The 13,722-nt window shown below is 51.0% G+C and overlaps 1 protein-coding gene across 3 annotated transcripts in view; it reads left to right on the forward strand.

Moving 5' to 3' along the window:
• Positions 1-13,722, forward strand: part of SIRT5 (sirtuin 5) — a 133,273-nt gene that overhangs the window by 59,665 nt on the left and 59,886 nt on the right. For all 3 annotated transcript variants that reach the window (XM_085607106.1, XM_085607107.1, XM_085607108.1), the window contains exon 4: positions 12,149-12,374. In XM_085607106.1, coding sequence (XP_085463232.1) covers positions 12,149-12,374 — 226 coding nt within the window. The remainder of the gene's footprint in view (positions 1-12,148; positions 12,375-13,722) is intronic.

Genomic DNA, 13,722 nt, shown 5'->3' on the forward strand with positions numbered 1-13,722 from the left:
CCCCTTTTTTATTTTGGCTTAACATATTTCCTAGCTGAGCTCTTATATTCAAGACTAGGTTGTTGTCATTCTCGTGTGGTGAGGTTAATAGTTTAGTTGGGAGAACGAGAGAAGGCATACTCTCTATTCCCTCCCCTTTGTGTGTGGATAGAACATAAATCTGAGACATTAAGTGCAGCTGGAAATGAGCGAACATTATTGAAAATAACATTGCCTTTGTCACACGTAAGGTACTCCTCAAGAAGCAGCAAACCAGATAACAAGTGTCTTGGGGGCATATGTATCAAACCCTTGTCCCGTTCGCAAATGGGCCGATTCTCAGAATCGGCCAGTTTGCGAACGGGAAAAGGCCTTTTGGGATGTATCATCCCAAAAGGACATCGCAAATTAGAGAATCGCAAAATTTGCGATTCTCTATTTTGCGATTGCATTTAAGGAATCACAAATTGCGATTCCTTAAATGCAATGTATGAAGCCTAGAAAAATTGCAATTTGGCCGTAAGAAATCGCAAATTACCACCAACTTCAAGTTGGTGTTAATTTGCGATTTCATTGAAAAATGCACTTTTTGGCATTTTTCAAAGTGCCATGTAATGCACAGACATGCCCTTAGGGCATGTATGTGCGCCACATGTGCATACATACATATTTCAGGGGTGCAACAGGGTGTCCTTTTGACACCCTAGCACCCTTCAAATTGCATTCTCATTTTGCAATTCTCAAATTGCGAATCTCAAAATGAGAATGTCTTCCCATTCATTCCTATGGGCCTCTTAGCCCATAGGAATGAATGGGAAGGTTTTCCTTAATTGCGATTAGCAATTTGCTAATCGCAATTAAGGAATGCCAAGGAATCGCAAAACATTTGAGAATTTTTTTATTACATCCCGTTTTGCAATTCTCAAATAGCGATTCCCTAAAAATCGCTATTTGAGAATTGCAAAAACGGAACTTGATACATATGCCCCTTGGTCATCTAATTGCTGTTGGAAGAGCAAGGCAACTTTACACTTTGTAAATTTATGCCTGTGCAACAAAGACAATACAAATTTCCAAGTGCAAGGGAGATAATAATTGCAAAAAAACCCAAAATGCATTAAGGTCTGGTTTGATTGCTCATCACACAGGCGAATACAAATATCCTCTGGGGAGTATTGCCCTAAGGGCAATACTCCCCAGAGACAATACAAAACCAACTTATCACCCCTAGCCAAAGTCGAGTCAGTAAATTTACATTCATTCACGCTGTGCACAAATAACAAATATGGGGGAATCCCGGCTCTCGTCTGGACCGGACAGTAGTCTCTTACAAACTGCTTCACCACTTCCACAGCCTTCCTAGTGGCCTGTCTGTCCTTAATGAGACAATCCTGAACCCAGATTTTATCTTTCTGGTAATGGTCTCTGGGTTCTCAAATAAGTATGCAAAGCCCAGGGCCAAATTGGTGTCTCTTATAAACTTTAACCACAGTATGTTCAAACGTGTTCACAGGAAAGCCAATCTTCAATGAATGCCCGGTTAAGCTCTGCTTACTTGTGTGAACAAATAGACCACTAAAGAGCCACAGGAGCGGCGCCAATAAGGCTCTGAACATACTCCAGCCCTAGTTCTTGATGTGAAGAAAAACAAGGGGTCGAGGTGCAAACCCCCAACAGACGACAGAATCTATTTTCCTCTACCTGGATGATAGCACCATCTCTGTACCCCATACTCCCATGCCATACGTAAGAGTCGGGAGCACTTCTTCTTTTTTTTTTTTTTAAACACATTTTATTTGTCAAAAGCACATAGAGCGGAGCTCTGTAACCCAGAGGCTTCCAATGCATCAATATACATTTATCATGACTTTGACACTTTTCCCATATATGGAAAGAATATTGAAAGGACTTGCAATTAAAGCAAAACAAAAGAGAACATACAATACCCCCCGCCCCCAACCTCATCGCACTGTTAAGCAAGCAAGATCAGTATATACAGTCAGAGCAACAGTCCTACGCTCACTACAGTACATTACTAAGAAGGCTCTATCCCACCCAGTGTATATAAAATAAAAATAAAACAGTAAAAGGGGGGGGGAGAAGATTCGAACCGGTCCGAGCCCTGTCCTGGAACAGGCTCCAATTCCAGTCCCCGATAGTCTGTCTAGCGCTTCCAGATTTTGTAGTGTTTACGAGGGCACCCCCTCGCTACAAAGATGGGAGCCTCCAAGCCCATGCAGAAATCTAGACCTGTCTTCCAGACCGAGACAGAGGGCACTGCTGTCGCCTTCCTGGCTTTGGCAATGTCGCGTTTGGCAAGGGTAAAACCCAGGAGCATAAGGTGACGTTTGTAGACTTCGCCCCTGATATCGTCCATGACGTGTAGGAGAACCAGCTTAGGTGAGCGAGGGAGGTCCCAACCCAAAACCTCTGACAGGCATGTCATTACTCCCAGCCAAAACCGCGCCAGCGCGGAACAATCCCATATGATTTGAAGCAAGGTGCCCTCTTCATACATGCAGAGAAGACACACCGGGGAAGCCACCAAGCCCGCCCTGTACAGCCTGACTCTAGTGAAATATACCCTATGGAGGTATTTAAACTGGATAAGCCGAAGGCTCATTGCAATGGCCGCCCCACGAGGGGAGGTAAGGGCCTCCGTCCAGTCCTCCTCTTCGAGCGAGCCCACATCACTCTCCCATGCCTCACGGAGACGCTGCAGGGACGGGGAACTATGTGTGACCAGGGATTGATACATTTTACAGATCTTATGGTCCTGCAAATCACCCATGAAAACTTTCGCCTCCACCGGGCTGAAGTCGGCCAGCTCCTCCAATCTCGTCAAGCTTGGGGAAATAGCATGTCGAAATTGCAGATATTTAAAGAATTGGGTACGTGGCATTTGAAAGTCTTTCTGCAGGTCCTGAAACGACTTCAAAACGGGCCCCGCATAACATCCCCCAGGGTGGAGGTCCCAATCGCATCCGAGCCACGGAATCCAGGCAGGGCCGCCAACTGTGGCAGGCGTCCATTTTGCCACAGCGGGGTCTCCCGGGTCAAACGGTTCCACCAACCCATCCTTCTCAAGGCCTTCCTCCAGATCCGAAAAACTAACTGTGTGAGCACCGGCAACGCATGCCGCAAAGGCGCACAATATAGGAGCGTGTGCAACAAGTGATCACCCATTAACCGCTGTTCTACAGCATACGCCTGATCCAACCTATCCCCATACCACCATTCATTAAGGACCAACAAATGCGAAGCCATATAGTACGAAAGAATGTCGGATGTCGCAAGACCCCTACAATATGTGGACTGAAAACAAGTACGGAGAGCCACCCTAGCCGCCCCACCACCCCATAAAAACTGGCCCAAGGCCACATTCACCTGGCGGAACCATCTTGGAGAGATAGGATATGGATGATTTTGTAGCTGATATAATAGACGAGGAAGAGAGACAGTCTTAAAAATGTCCGAGCGACCATATATAGATAAGGGCATGTGGGACCAGGTCTTAATATCCTCGCGCACCCTGTTCCACACCGGCACTAGGTTTCTGTCCCATGCAGTCTGCTGCGAATCAGAGAGGAACACACCGAGATATTTCATCCCCTCGTGCACCACCTGCACCGTGGAGGCCCAGGTACCCAGGTCGCCCCCTCCGCCCAAGACCCAAAGGGTGGACTTTCGCTCATTCATATAGAGGCCGGAGGTCTCACCAAACACCTGCATGATGCGCAGCAGCCGCGGGCCAGTCCTGTTCAAATTAGTGAGGAAAAAACACGTAGTCGGCGTATAGGGCTATACGATCCGATAGCCCATCGGCCCATTCGAGACCGGCCACTTGCGCATCAATGCGCACCCAGGGGCTCCATAGCCAAGGCGAACAGATACGGAGATAATGGGCACCCTTGCCTGGTGCCTTGACCAATAGTAAAAACCGACGAGACAGAACCCGCCTCAGTACAGAGTAGAGTTAAATAAGACAAGAAGCGAGGCCCTAAATTCAATCTGCGCAGGAGTGCAAATAAATACTCCCAACTCAATGAATCGAAAGCACAATCCATGTCCGCGAGCAATAGCGCAGCTCGCACCCCCAGGCCCCCGACCGCTGTGATAGCTGTGTGCGCTCTGAGAATATTATGGCCGGTCGCCCGCTGGGGCATAAACCCGGCTTGGTCCGGATGAACTAGGGAAGAGATATGGGTCCGGAGACAGTTAGCCAATGCCTTGGCCAGGACCTTGGCCTCGGCGTTGAGGAGGGATCTAGGACGATAAAGACGAGTGGTGTTCAGGAGGTCTACCGGGTTTATGAAAGACCACCACTTCTGCATGCCACCAACCACTGGGTAGACGACCATGCTCCCTGGCCTCCTCTACCACGTTGCGATAGTGAGGGCCAAGTTGTAGGACATGCCGTTAAAAAAATTAATTCAGGAAACCATTGGGACCTGAGACCCTCCCGGAGGGCGGAACCCAGTTTTTCCTCTGTGAGTGGATGGTCCAGCTCTGCACTAACCTCATCCGACAGGGCTCTAGGCGGGAGATCATCTAAAAAACGGCCTATAGCCTCTGCTGGCACACATTCCCTAGGAGTATATAGGTCCGCATAATATGCCGCAAAACTCTCTGCTATGGTCGACGGGTCCAGTAATGGTGACCGATCAGGTCCGATAATACCTGGGAAAACCAGGGAGCCCGGCGCTCCTTGACACAATCTATGTAATAGCTTACTCAACGTGTCTCCCCTCTGGCATATCCTACTCCAGGTTGCCAACCAAGCCTGGCGGGCTTCATCTAACAAGAGGGATGAGTAGCCCTGTTGCGCGAGCAACAGTTGGCAGTGGACCAGCTGCCCCCTTCATCCCTGCTACGCTCCTCCAGATCCAAAATTGTAGCTTCAGCCTGAATAAGGGACTCCCAACGGACCCTGCGGGCCGCGGCACAGAAGGAGATGTCCACCCCGAGAAGAGTGGGCTTCATTGCCTCTGTTGGAAACAGCCCCACTCCCACTCCGCAGGGTGGTGGTGGACCTTCCCAACACACTGGGGTAGCTTGGCTCGAGTGGTCAGGAAACAGGCGCAGTGCTAAGCATACAATATACCCATACAATAACCATGCGTGCATCCGTTCCAAAAACGACTCTACACCGTAAAAATTAGGAAAATATTCTTCTTTATCTTTTTCTCTTAGTTGCTGATTGGAAAAATAAATAACAATCACAATACACAAATTCTTAAATAGAGCAGGTCAAATAAATATTTGCTGTTTGCTGAAATAAATAGGGGTGATCATAAATAACAGGGCATAAATACAAGTGCAATATATACAGACCATTAAATACTTTGAGGTAATAAATACTGTACCAATAAATACTGTACCAATAAATACTGTACACCAACAAGTCCTGTGGACCTATAAACACAGTGCAGCATTAAATAGATAAGAATTTGATAAATACAGTTTCCCCAATAAATAATTAGAAGTATACAATAACCCTCATGAATCAGATGACACTTCAATACTTAAGGGCTGATTTGGCCCAGGCACAGCTTGTAGGGTGTGGAAGGCTTGGGGGGTCCTACTCCCTGGCTGAGGCAAAGGCTGAGGCCTAAACTGAGGTAGATCAAAGGGGGGAATTCCAATGCCCTGGCTTTCCTCTCCACACAACCTCTCTAGGTTAGTCCCAGTTCACCCCAGGCACAGTCAGGTGGGTTTCAGCACCTCCCTAGCCCCTTAGAGCAGTCTCTCAGGTCTCCACAGGGCCTTAGGCGCCCTCTACTCCACTTACTGCCCTTTTTCTGATGTTCCGACGCCGCTGGAGTCGTGTCGACGCCGTGAGGCGGTTCCGGTTCGGTCTCGGCGGCCTCGGCACAATGTCAGTTCTTTGACGACGCCGGTAGGCGGTTCCGGTCCGATGTCGGTGGCCTCGGTTCGATCTCGACCTCCGATTCGACGGCGTCGGGCAGTCTCTTCACGATGTCGACTTCGGGCGGCTCCGGTCCGATGGCGCTCTCGGCTCCGATGACGTCGGCCGGCCTGGCCTCGATGTCGACTTCCGGCGACTCCGGGGTGCGATCCTCACCCCCGACCTCCGGTGCTCTTCCTCACAGGTTCCGGGCGACTCCGGAGTGCGATCCTCACTCCCGACCCCCGGTGCTCCTCCACCTCGGTCTCCGACGACTCCGGAGGGCGGACTTCACCCTTCCGATGACGCCGCTCACTCGACCTCGGTTCACCTCCTTCTCGACCCTTGGTATTCCTCTCGACCTCCGCCGGCGCCCTCTTACGACCTCAGGCGGCTCCGGGTACGACGTCTGCCACCTCAGTCAGCGCCGCTTCTCCACCTCGGGCTCCAGGTCTTCGGCTACTCGACGCCAGGCTCCAGGGAAACCAGTTCTCAGGTCAGAATCTTGCTGTCTTCTTGGTTCTAAGGCCTGTTCCTGCTGTCCAGGTCCTTAGGATGGTTTTCTTCTGACTTCTTCCCACACAGGGCTATAGGCTGGGATCCATCAGTAGGGACAAGTATCAAGGGTGGGTTTATGGACCCCACTCCAGGCACAAGTTTCCACCCCTGCTGCTTCACTCCTTCCTCCTTCACTGTTGTGCTCCTCTCTCTTCACCAGTCAGGTGCCAACTGCCAGCTCCAACTGCCAACTGCCTCTCTTATCCTCCCAACATTCTAAACGGTCTCCAACTGTCACAGAGTTCTGGAATCTCCTGGAATGTTCTGGAAGGTGCTGGTAGGTTCCAGTGGATGCTGGTGATGTCACAGGTGGCCACCATTTTGTGCTCCAGGCCCTCAGACAGAAGTTTCAGGGGTAGCTAAAATGGCTCCCTGAATCTGCAGCAACACTAAAAAGTCTGGTGGTTCCCAAAAAGGAAAAATTCAAACAGGGGTTGAGGCAAAAGTGGGACAAAATAAATAATGATGAGGAGGGACCACCCAAAGGGCTGACAGGTCTAACAGCCTCCCAGAGAGATTCCGCCGCAGGCACTGACCCTACATTATGCAATAGATACTGATCAATGGCCTCTTCCATGCGTTCCCTGCAATCCTCATTCTGAAGATTCCATGTGGAAAGGCGCCGCTGGAAGGGCCCACGTGCCAATCCAGCGCGCAGAGTAATGGTCACCGGCGAATGATCCGAGATCCCACGGGGGAGAATATCCGCCTCAATCACTCTGCCAGCAACCCCCCGGGAGACAAAAATACAGTCAATGTGGGAGAAGGAGTCATGAACCGCTGAAAGATAAGTGTACCCCTAGGTCCTACCATGCAACCTGCACCACGGGTCAACCCAATCCTGGCCCACCACCAGGGAGTGGAGCTTGGTGGGATGGCGAGCCATCGGGGCCCCGCCGGGCCTTCACCGGTCAAGGACATCATCCACAACATCATTCCAGTCCCCACCAACCCCCACCAGGCCCTCTGGAATGTCTGCCCACACGGTAACAAGTTTCTCTACTAGCCCCCAGGATAGTGGCGGTGGGGCATAGACACTACCCAATATCACAGTCTCAACTCCCACCGTGCCCTGGAGGAAAAGGTACCTGCCCTGCGTGTCGCCCCACATCTTAGTGTGAGTGTAAGGGACCCGTCGGTGTATCAGGACTGCGACTCCTCGGGACCCCCGCACAAAGCCCGATTGAAACACGTGTGTTTACCCAAAGCGTTGAAAACACAATGCCTTCGTCCCCATGAGGTGCGTCTCCTGCAACATTAAAATATCAGCGCCGGCGCGCTTTGCTTGCTTAAGGATTGCTCCACGCTTGAACTTGTCTAACGCCCCCCAGACATTCCAGCTCAGTATGCGTAGGGACCCCAAAGAATCTAGTGGGCTACCTGATATAGCAGCCATGTAAGGGCTTCATGAATATGGAGAACACTGGTGGCCCATAATAAGTAGCGCATCAAGGCTCCGACATGTAATTGAACAGTGCGATTAAAAACAACAACTCCCCTGAACAACCCAACCAACCCCTTCCCCCCCCCCCCACCCTATACCTCAATAACAGTGAAGTATCTGTCGCGGAGGGCAGAGCAGGCTGACCCCAACAGGAGGTGCCACCCCTCACCCGCCAATGGATCCCCAACTTACAGCCCATCGTCCTCTGGCTCCTATCCCTGTCAGTAAATTTCAAGCAGAGATACCGGCCATCTCAGGGTTCCTCCGGTCAATCCTAAGCTCCTGAGAACTTTAAATGTGTGAACACAAATATTGATCAATCAGCTGGTGCCGCTTGTCCCGAGGCGGATCCCACACGTGACGGGGCATCGCCGGATTTGGACCGCCTTCTGGACCTGGAGCGTCTAGGCCCCCTCCCCTTGACATTAGGCAAATTCCGAACCACCCCACTCGAGGACGAGTCAGAGTCTCTCCCGGGCGGCGAAAGATGGGGCAGCCGCACCGTCTCATCCGTCCACTGGAACACCTCCTCTGGGGAATCAAAAAAGTGAGTACGAGAGCGATAGACTACCCGCATCCGGGCCGGGTAGAGCAATGCATATGGGAGCTTGAGCTCTCGCAGGCAGGCCTTGGCCGCTAGGAATGATTGCCGCTGCTGTTGGACCAGTTTAGTATAGTCAGGGAATATCAGGATGCCAGCAGTGTCATACAGCAAGGTTGTTTTGGCCCTGGCCTGTTTCAGGATAGCGTCCCGATCGTGATAATTAAGCAATTTCGCAATCACTGGCCTCGGGCGAGATCCCGGCGGGGGCGTCTGCATCAGGGCCCTGTGGGCATGCTCGACCACAAAGCATTTGGATAGGGAGTCCGGGGGTAGCCAACTCTCCAGGCACTGGGTAAGGAACCGCTCCATATCTCCAGACGCGCGTCCCTCCGGAAAGCCAACAAAGCGGAGATTGTTGCGTCGCGCCTGGCCCTCGGCATCCTCCACCCTTGACGCCAGGCCACGCTGGGTGCTCTCCAGGGATGTCACTCGTTGTTGCAGGGTGGTAACCACGTCCTCCATCCCCGAGATTCTTGTTTCAGTCTCAATGATACGTGCCACAGCATTTCGCAGGTCCTGGCGCAACAACATAACGTCAGATCCCACTGCCCCAATTTTGGCATCAAGAGCGTCCCTGGACAGTGTAATGGCTGCCAGGAGGGTGGCATTGTCCGGTACGTCTCCCTGGGCCCCACCCGAAGCCGCCGCGGGGGCCCCAGGGCCGGCATACTTATCCAGTGTGCTCTGCTTGGACGAGCCCCCACCGGTTCTGTTCCTCATCATGGCGGACCAAGTGCTCTCTCGCAACACCAAGTGGTCAGACCCTGGGGTGCCTGTCTCCCGTCGGCGGGTCAATACAGGTGGTGCAGGGGTGGCGACGGCGTCAGACAACGGCCCACGCAGCTCGATCCAGCCGCCAAAGCGACCGCCTTGAAGACAGGGCCCCAGGCATACACCAAGGGGCCACCACTAGACAGGCAAGCGGCCCCACCCACACCCAAGAGGGGACCCCCGTAGTCCGGCAGGCCTTCAATGGGGGGCAGGGGGGAGTCCCGCCGGCCCCCGTGCCGTGCCAGTGACGAGACGTGCAGGCAGGCCCACCAGTCCGTCCGGACCCCAATGTGCCAGGCGTCGCAACTCCACACCCCCAAGCAGTGTCCTCCAGGCAGGCGACCCCCACTGACCAACAGTGTGGTGGGGACGGGGGGGCCCCGGGAAGTCCAGAAACACAATACAAATCCAATAAATCAGGCCTCTCAGCACAAGGGCCGCTGACTGCAGGCCCGATACGATACACAGGGAAACCCCCAAATAACAGTAGGCCCCCCAGGAAGCGCCCCAGGGCCACCAGGGGGGCAGGATGCTTGTCGGATGGTGGTCACCAGTCCACACCCCCACGTGGCCTGAAACTGCCGCCGAGCCCCGCACAGACCCGCGGGGGGAAGCAAAAGGAGACCCACACCGGGCACCGGTCCACACAAAGTCTCAGGCCCCCAAGCTCCCCAGCCGGGCCCAAGGCCACCAGGGGAGAGGCAACAAATTGAAGGCAGGCCACTCACGCCGCGACCCAGGGCCTCATGGAAATGGCGGCGACTCACCCAGCGTGCCGCAAGCCACCAAAGCACCTCCCTCGCGTTCCGAACTGACCGCCGAGCAAGGAGGATCAGCCCCGTAATAGGCAGGGAGCGAAGGATAAACTCCGGCGGGTATGCAGGGTCCCGCACAGCACTCCCAGAAAGGACAAATCAGCCGCCGCAGCTCCATCTCACCGGGGAATGTCAGAGGGGCCGCCGCCAGGCCGCGGTCCCCATGTCATCCGCGGGCCCTAGTGGCGATCGTCACCACACCGCAGCCCCAATACTCTGTGCAGGGTGGGCGCCGGTGCACACGACGCTGCCCGTCCCCGAAGGTTCCAAACGCCCCCAGGCAGGGCCCCAAAGCACCAGGGGGAGCCCACAGAGCCGCAGGGAGGCCCAGAACTCCGCGGACGGGGTGTCGCAAGATGGCGGTGGCCGCACCAGACGTCTCCTAGGCCTCGCACACACTCCCCCTGCGGTCCGATCTGACCGCCGAGCGAGGGGAGGAATCCGCACTGTGAAGGGACAGGCACGTAGCCGAGGACAGGTTCCGGCGGGGAGATGGAAGTCCCGCACAGCGCCACTGAAAGGGGCAGGCCAGCCACAGTACCTCCACCCCCATCCAAGACCGCCGACAGGACTGCACTCAAACCCACGGTCCCATCGCTATCTCCGGGCCTCAGGGGTGATCGTCGCCACTTCGCAGCCGCAGGATGGCACAGGTCAGAAATCGCCCAGGCAAGCGGCACCACGTCATCACACCTCAGGGACAACTGGGCGGAGGGTATTGTAGCCGGAGGAGCAGGATTAATGCAGGGTAATGTAAATGACTGGACGGAGTTTACTTAGCACACGTCCGCTATGCTGGCTTGCTAAGCCACGCCGAAGCACTTCTTTTTGTAGAATTCTAATAACTGGGCGACTGGCTTCCTACCAATACAGGCAGCGAGAGAAAAAATTGTGCCAACAGCACAAGAGAATTGGGTCAATCTGCTTCTAAAGCAAGCAGGCCATGTACAAGCATCATCAAATTCTAATCCAACATAGGGGAAAGAGACACCCTATCTAATTTTTTCACTCCAATCGATAAGGTACAGGTTTTGGGGTTCCTAGGGCCACTCACCATGACAAATGTTTTAGAATAGTTTGTTTCCAAATCAAGACTCTTCATGAATTCCACAAAAGTACTGAGCAAGGTCTTCAAGCCATTCGCTGTTCTAACGAGAAGCACCGGGTCATCCACATATAAGAGGGTGGGCATGGCTTTGTTCTTTACAAGCGGTACATCTGCCCCGGCAACGTCCCATGTCCTCTACAAGTCATTAATTTATAGTAAGAAGAGGATAGGGCCGAGTATGCATCCTTGGTGTACACCACAATTTAATTCAAACTGGCAAGGCACATGTAGTCGGTCCGCATTCAGAGCTTCAAATGCATGCATGCATGCAGACGCTGTAAATAAACGCTATCAATTCTTGCTGTGCAGGTACAAGTCTTTAAAATATATTCTAGAAAAGCAGATGGAAACTGTACTAAGGCGCTGGGAAACTGATAAGTAAAGCACAGGAGAGGAACAACATGATGCAGGGAAACAGTGTGCTACAGCCAATAGAAACAGAGGCAATGTAAGTGGCAAGCAGAGGAACCAATGAAAAGCAATGAAAGCCAGGGGGCGGGTTTAAGCCCCTTTTAATACATATATATATTTAATACAAAAGATTTCACAAGCACAGCATAATCGCTGTGCAGGCAAAACCCAATGAATTCCCTCCAATTTCTTAATTGTGTTGCCTTTATTTAGCTGCTAAAGACTTTACAGGTTTTTTTTTAACTTGATATATTCTTTTATGTGTAATGGGAATATTTGGAGCATGTTGACACCCAATTGAGGGTAATTGTATACCTCGAAATGAAACTAAGTGTATTTTTGCTATGACACTCATTCATCAGGGACCTCATAAATTCTTGATTTTATAATCTTTCGCATTCTTATGTGTTTAACTCCAGTGTGTATTTTGCTAACCGTGCTTCTACAGACATTGTAGACTGAAATAGTGAAACAAACTCTGAAGTAGAAATGAAAGGTCTTTCGCATAATATCAGTAAAGTTTTATTATCTGTTTCTATATTTCATATAGCAATTGGCAACCCCAGAGGCATTTTCCAGGAATCCCTCCAGGGTATGGGAGTTCTACCACTATAGACGAGAGTTGATGCTCAGCAAAAGTCCAAATGCAGCCCACGTTGCCATTGCTGACTGCGAGGCCCGGCTGAGCAAGCAAGGAAGGAAAGTTGTGGTAGTCACTCAGAACATTGATGAGCTGCACCGAAGGGCAGGGTCCAAGGACCTCCTTGAAATCCATGGTAAGAAGAATGTACAGCACACCGATTCTATGGAACTTACCTGCATTATTTAACCATTTGTTTTGGTCATTCAGCATACCTATCTGGATTATTGCCACTTGTTTTTCAGCAAGATAAATATAACTCAATGGAATGCACAGGCACAAAAAGCATCCATGAATTCAATTTGCAGGCATTGGGTTTCAGTGTTGCTGAAGGGAAATTGTGGCTGGTTTTCTTTGGGTAGGGTAATGTGTGTACAAATCATACAATTTAAGGTTATTGTGCTCAGAATGTCAAAGAATATTCTTTCCAACGGTTCAACCTGCATGTATGCAATTTAGGATTATGGTGGGAGATCAGGGTTAGGGTAGAAAAGAGATTTGCCTAAAAGGGCGGATATTTTTATTAAGTGATGAGGTCCTTTTGAAAAAGTGTGTGTGTGTAGAATTGTCTGTCTTTGTTATGGTTTATGTTTGTAGGCTGTAAAGGGTAACTATAGAATACCATAGACTTTTTTTCTTTCATGTACCCCCGTTTTAGCAAGAAGAGGTTCTGAATGCCAACCTTATTCAACTTCAGCTATGAGTAAAAGAACATTTTTAGGTCTCGCCTGACCCAGCGCATGCGCTGGTCTGGCGAGACTTATTGAGAGGGCTCTAAAAAGTGCTACCAGGCCAGCCTAGAGCTACAGTGCATGTGCCCGGGCACGCGCGCCGCGCTTTACCGCGATTACTTTCACTTTCGCGGCCGCTTTGATGTTTGATCGTGATCGCGATCACTTTAACTTTCGCGGCCGCACGGCCGCTTGGCATAGCCAATAGGTCGCGCTTTTGGGACCTTATAAGTATTTAGTTATGCAAGTGTTGCATGGCTAAACACTTATAAGGTCCCAAAGGCGAGACCTATTGGCTATGCCAATGCTTGTTTAACAATGTTTTTCTCCACTGGGAAAACATTTTCCCTCTTGAGAACCTTTCACCTACAACTCTTGAAATTTGGGGGATTATCTTTTCCTTTCCCTCTATGCACAGACATCTACTCCAACTTAATATTAGAGTAAATATGTGTCTGTTTACAGGGTGGAAAACTACATTCAAACTTTGTGAATGCAGTCAAAGTTACAATCATCACCTTTTCATTGCACTTTCCTCTAGAAAACCCACATTCCTGACCATGCAGTTACGCCTTTACGCATTCAGTGAGGCCTACAGGTTTATTCACATTCTTAAGTACTATCTGCATGGAAATATCTCTTGATGGGATTTCTACCCACAGCTCAGTTTCTTGTGCCTTTGGTTCCACTGACGTGCACTACTCCTTCTTACTCCTTCTGTATTCTAAATTGTAGAACTTAAACTATATTTGT

The sequence above is a fragment of the Triturus cristatus genome, chromosome 5_2, assembly GCF_964204655.1.
Source record: "Triturus cristatus chromosome 5_2, aTriCri1.1, whole genome shotgun sequence".
Taxonomy (NCBI): domain Eukaryota; kingdom Metazoa; phylum Chordata; class Amphibia; order Caudata; family Salamandridae; genus Triturus; species Triturus cristatus.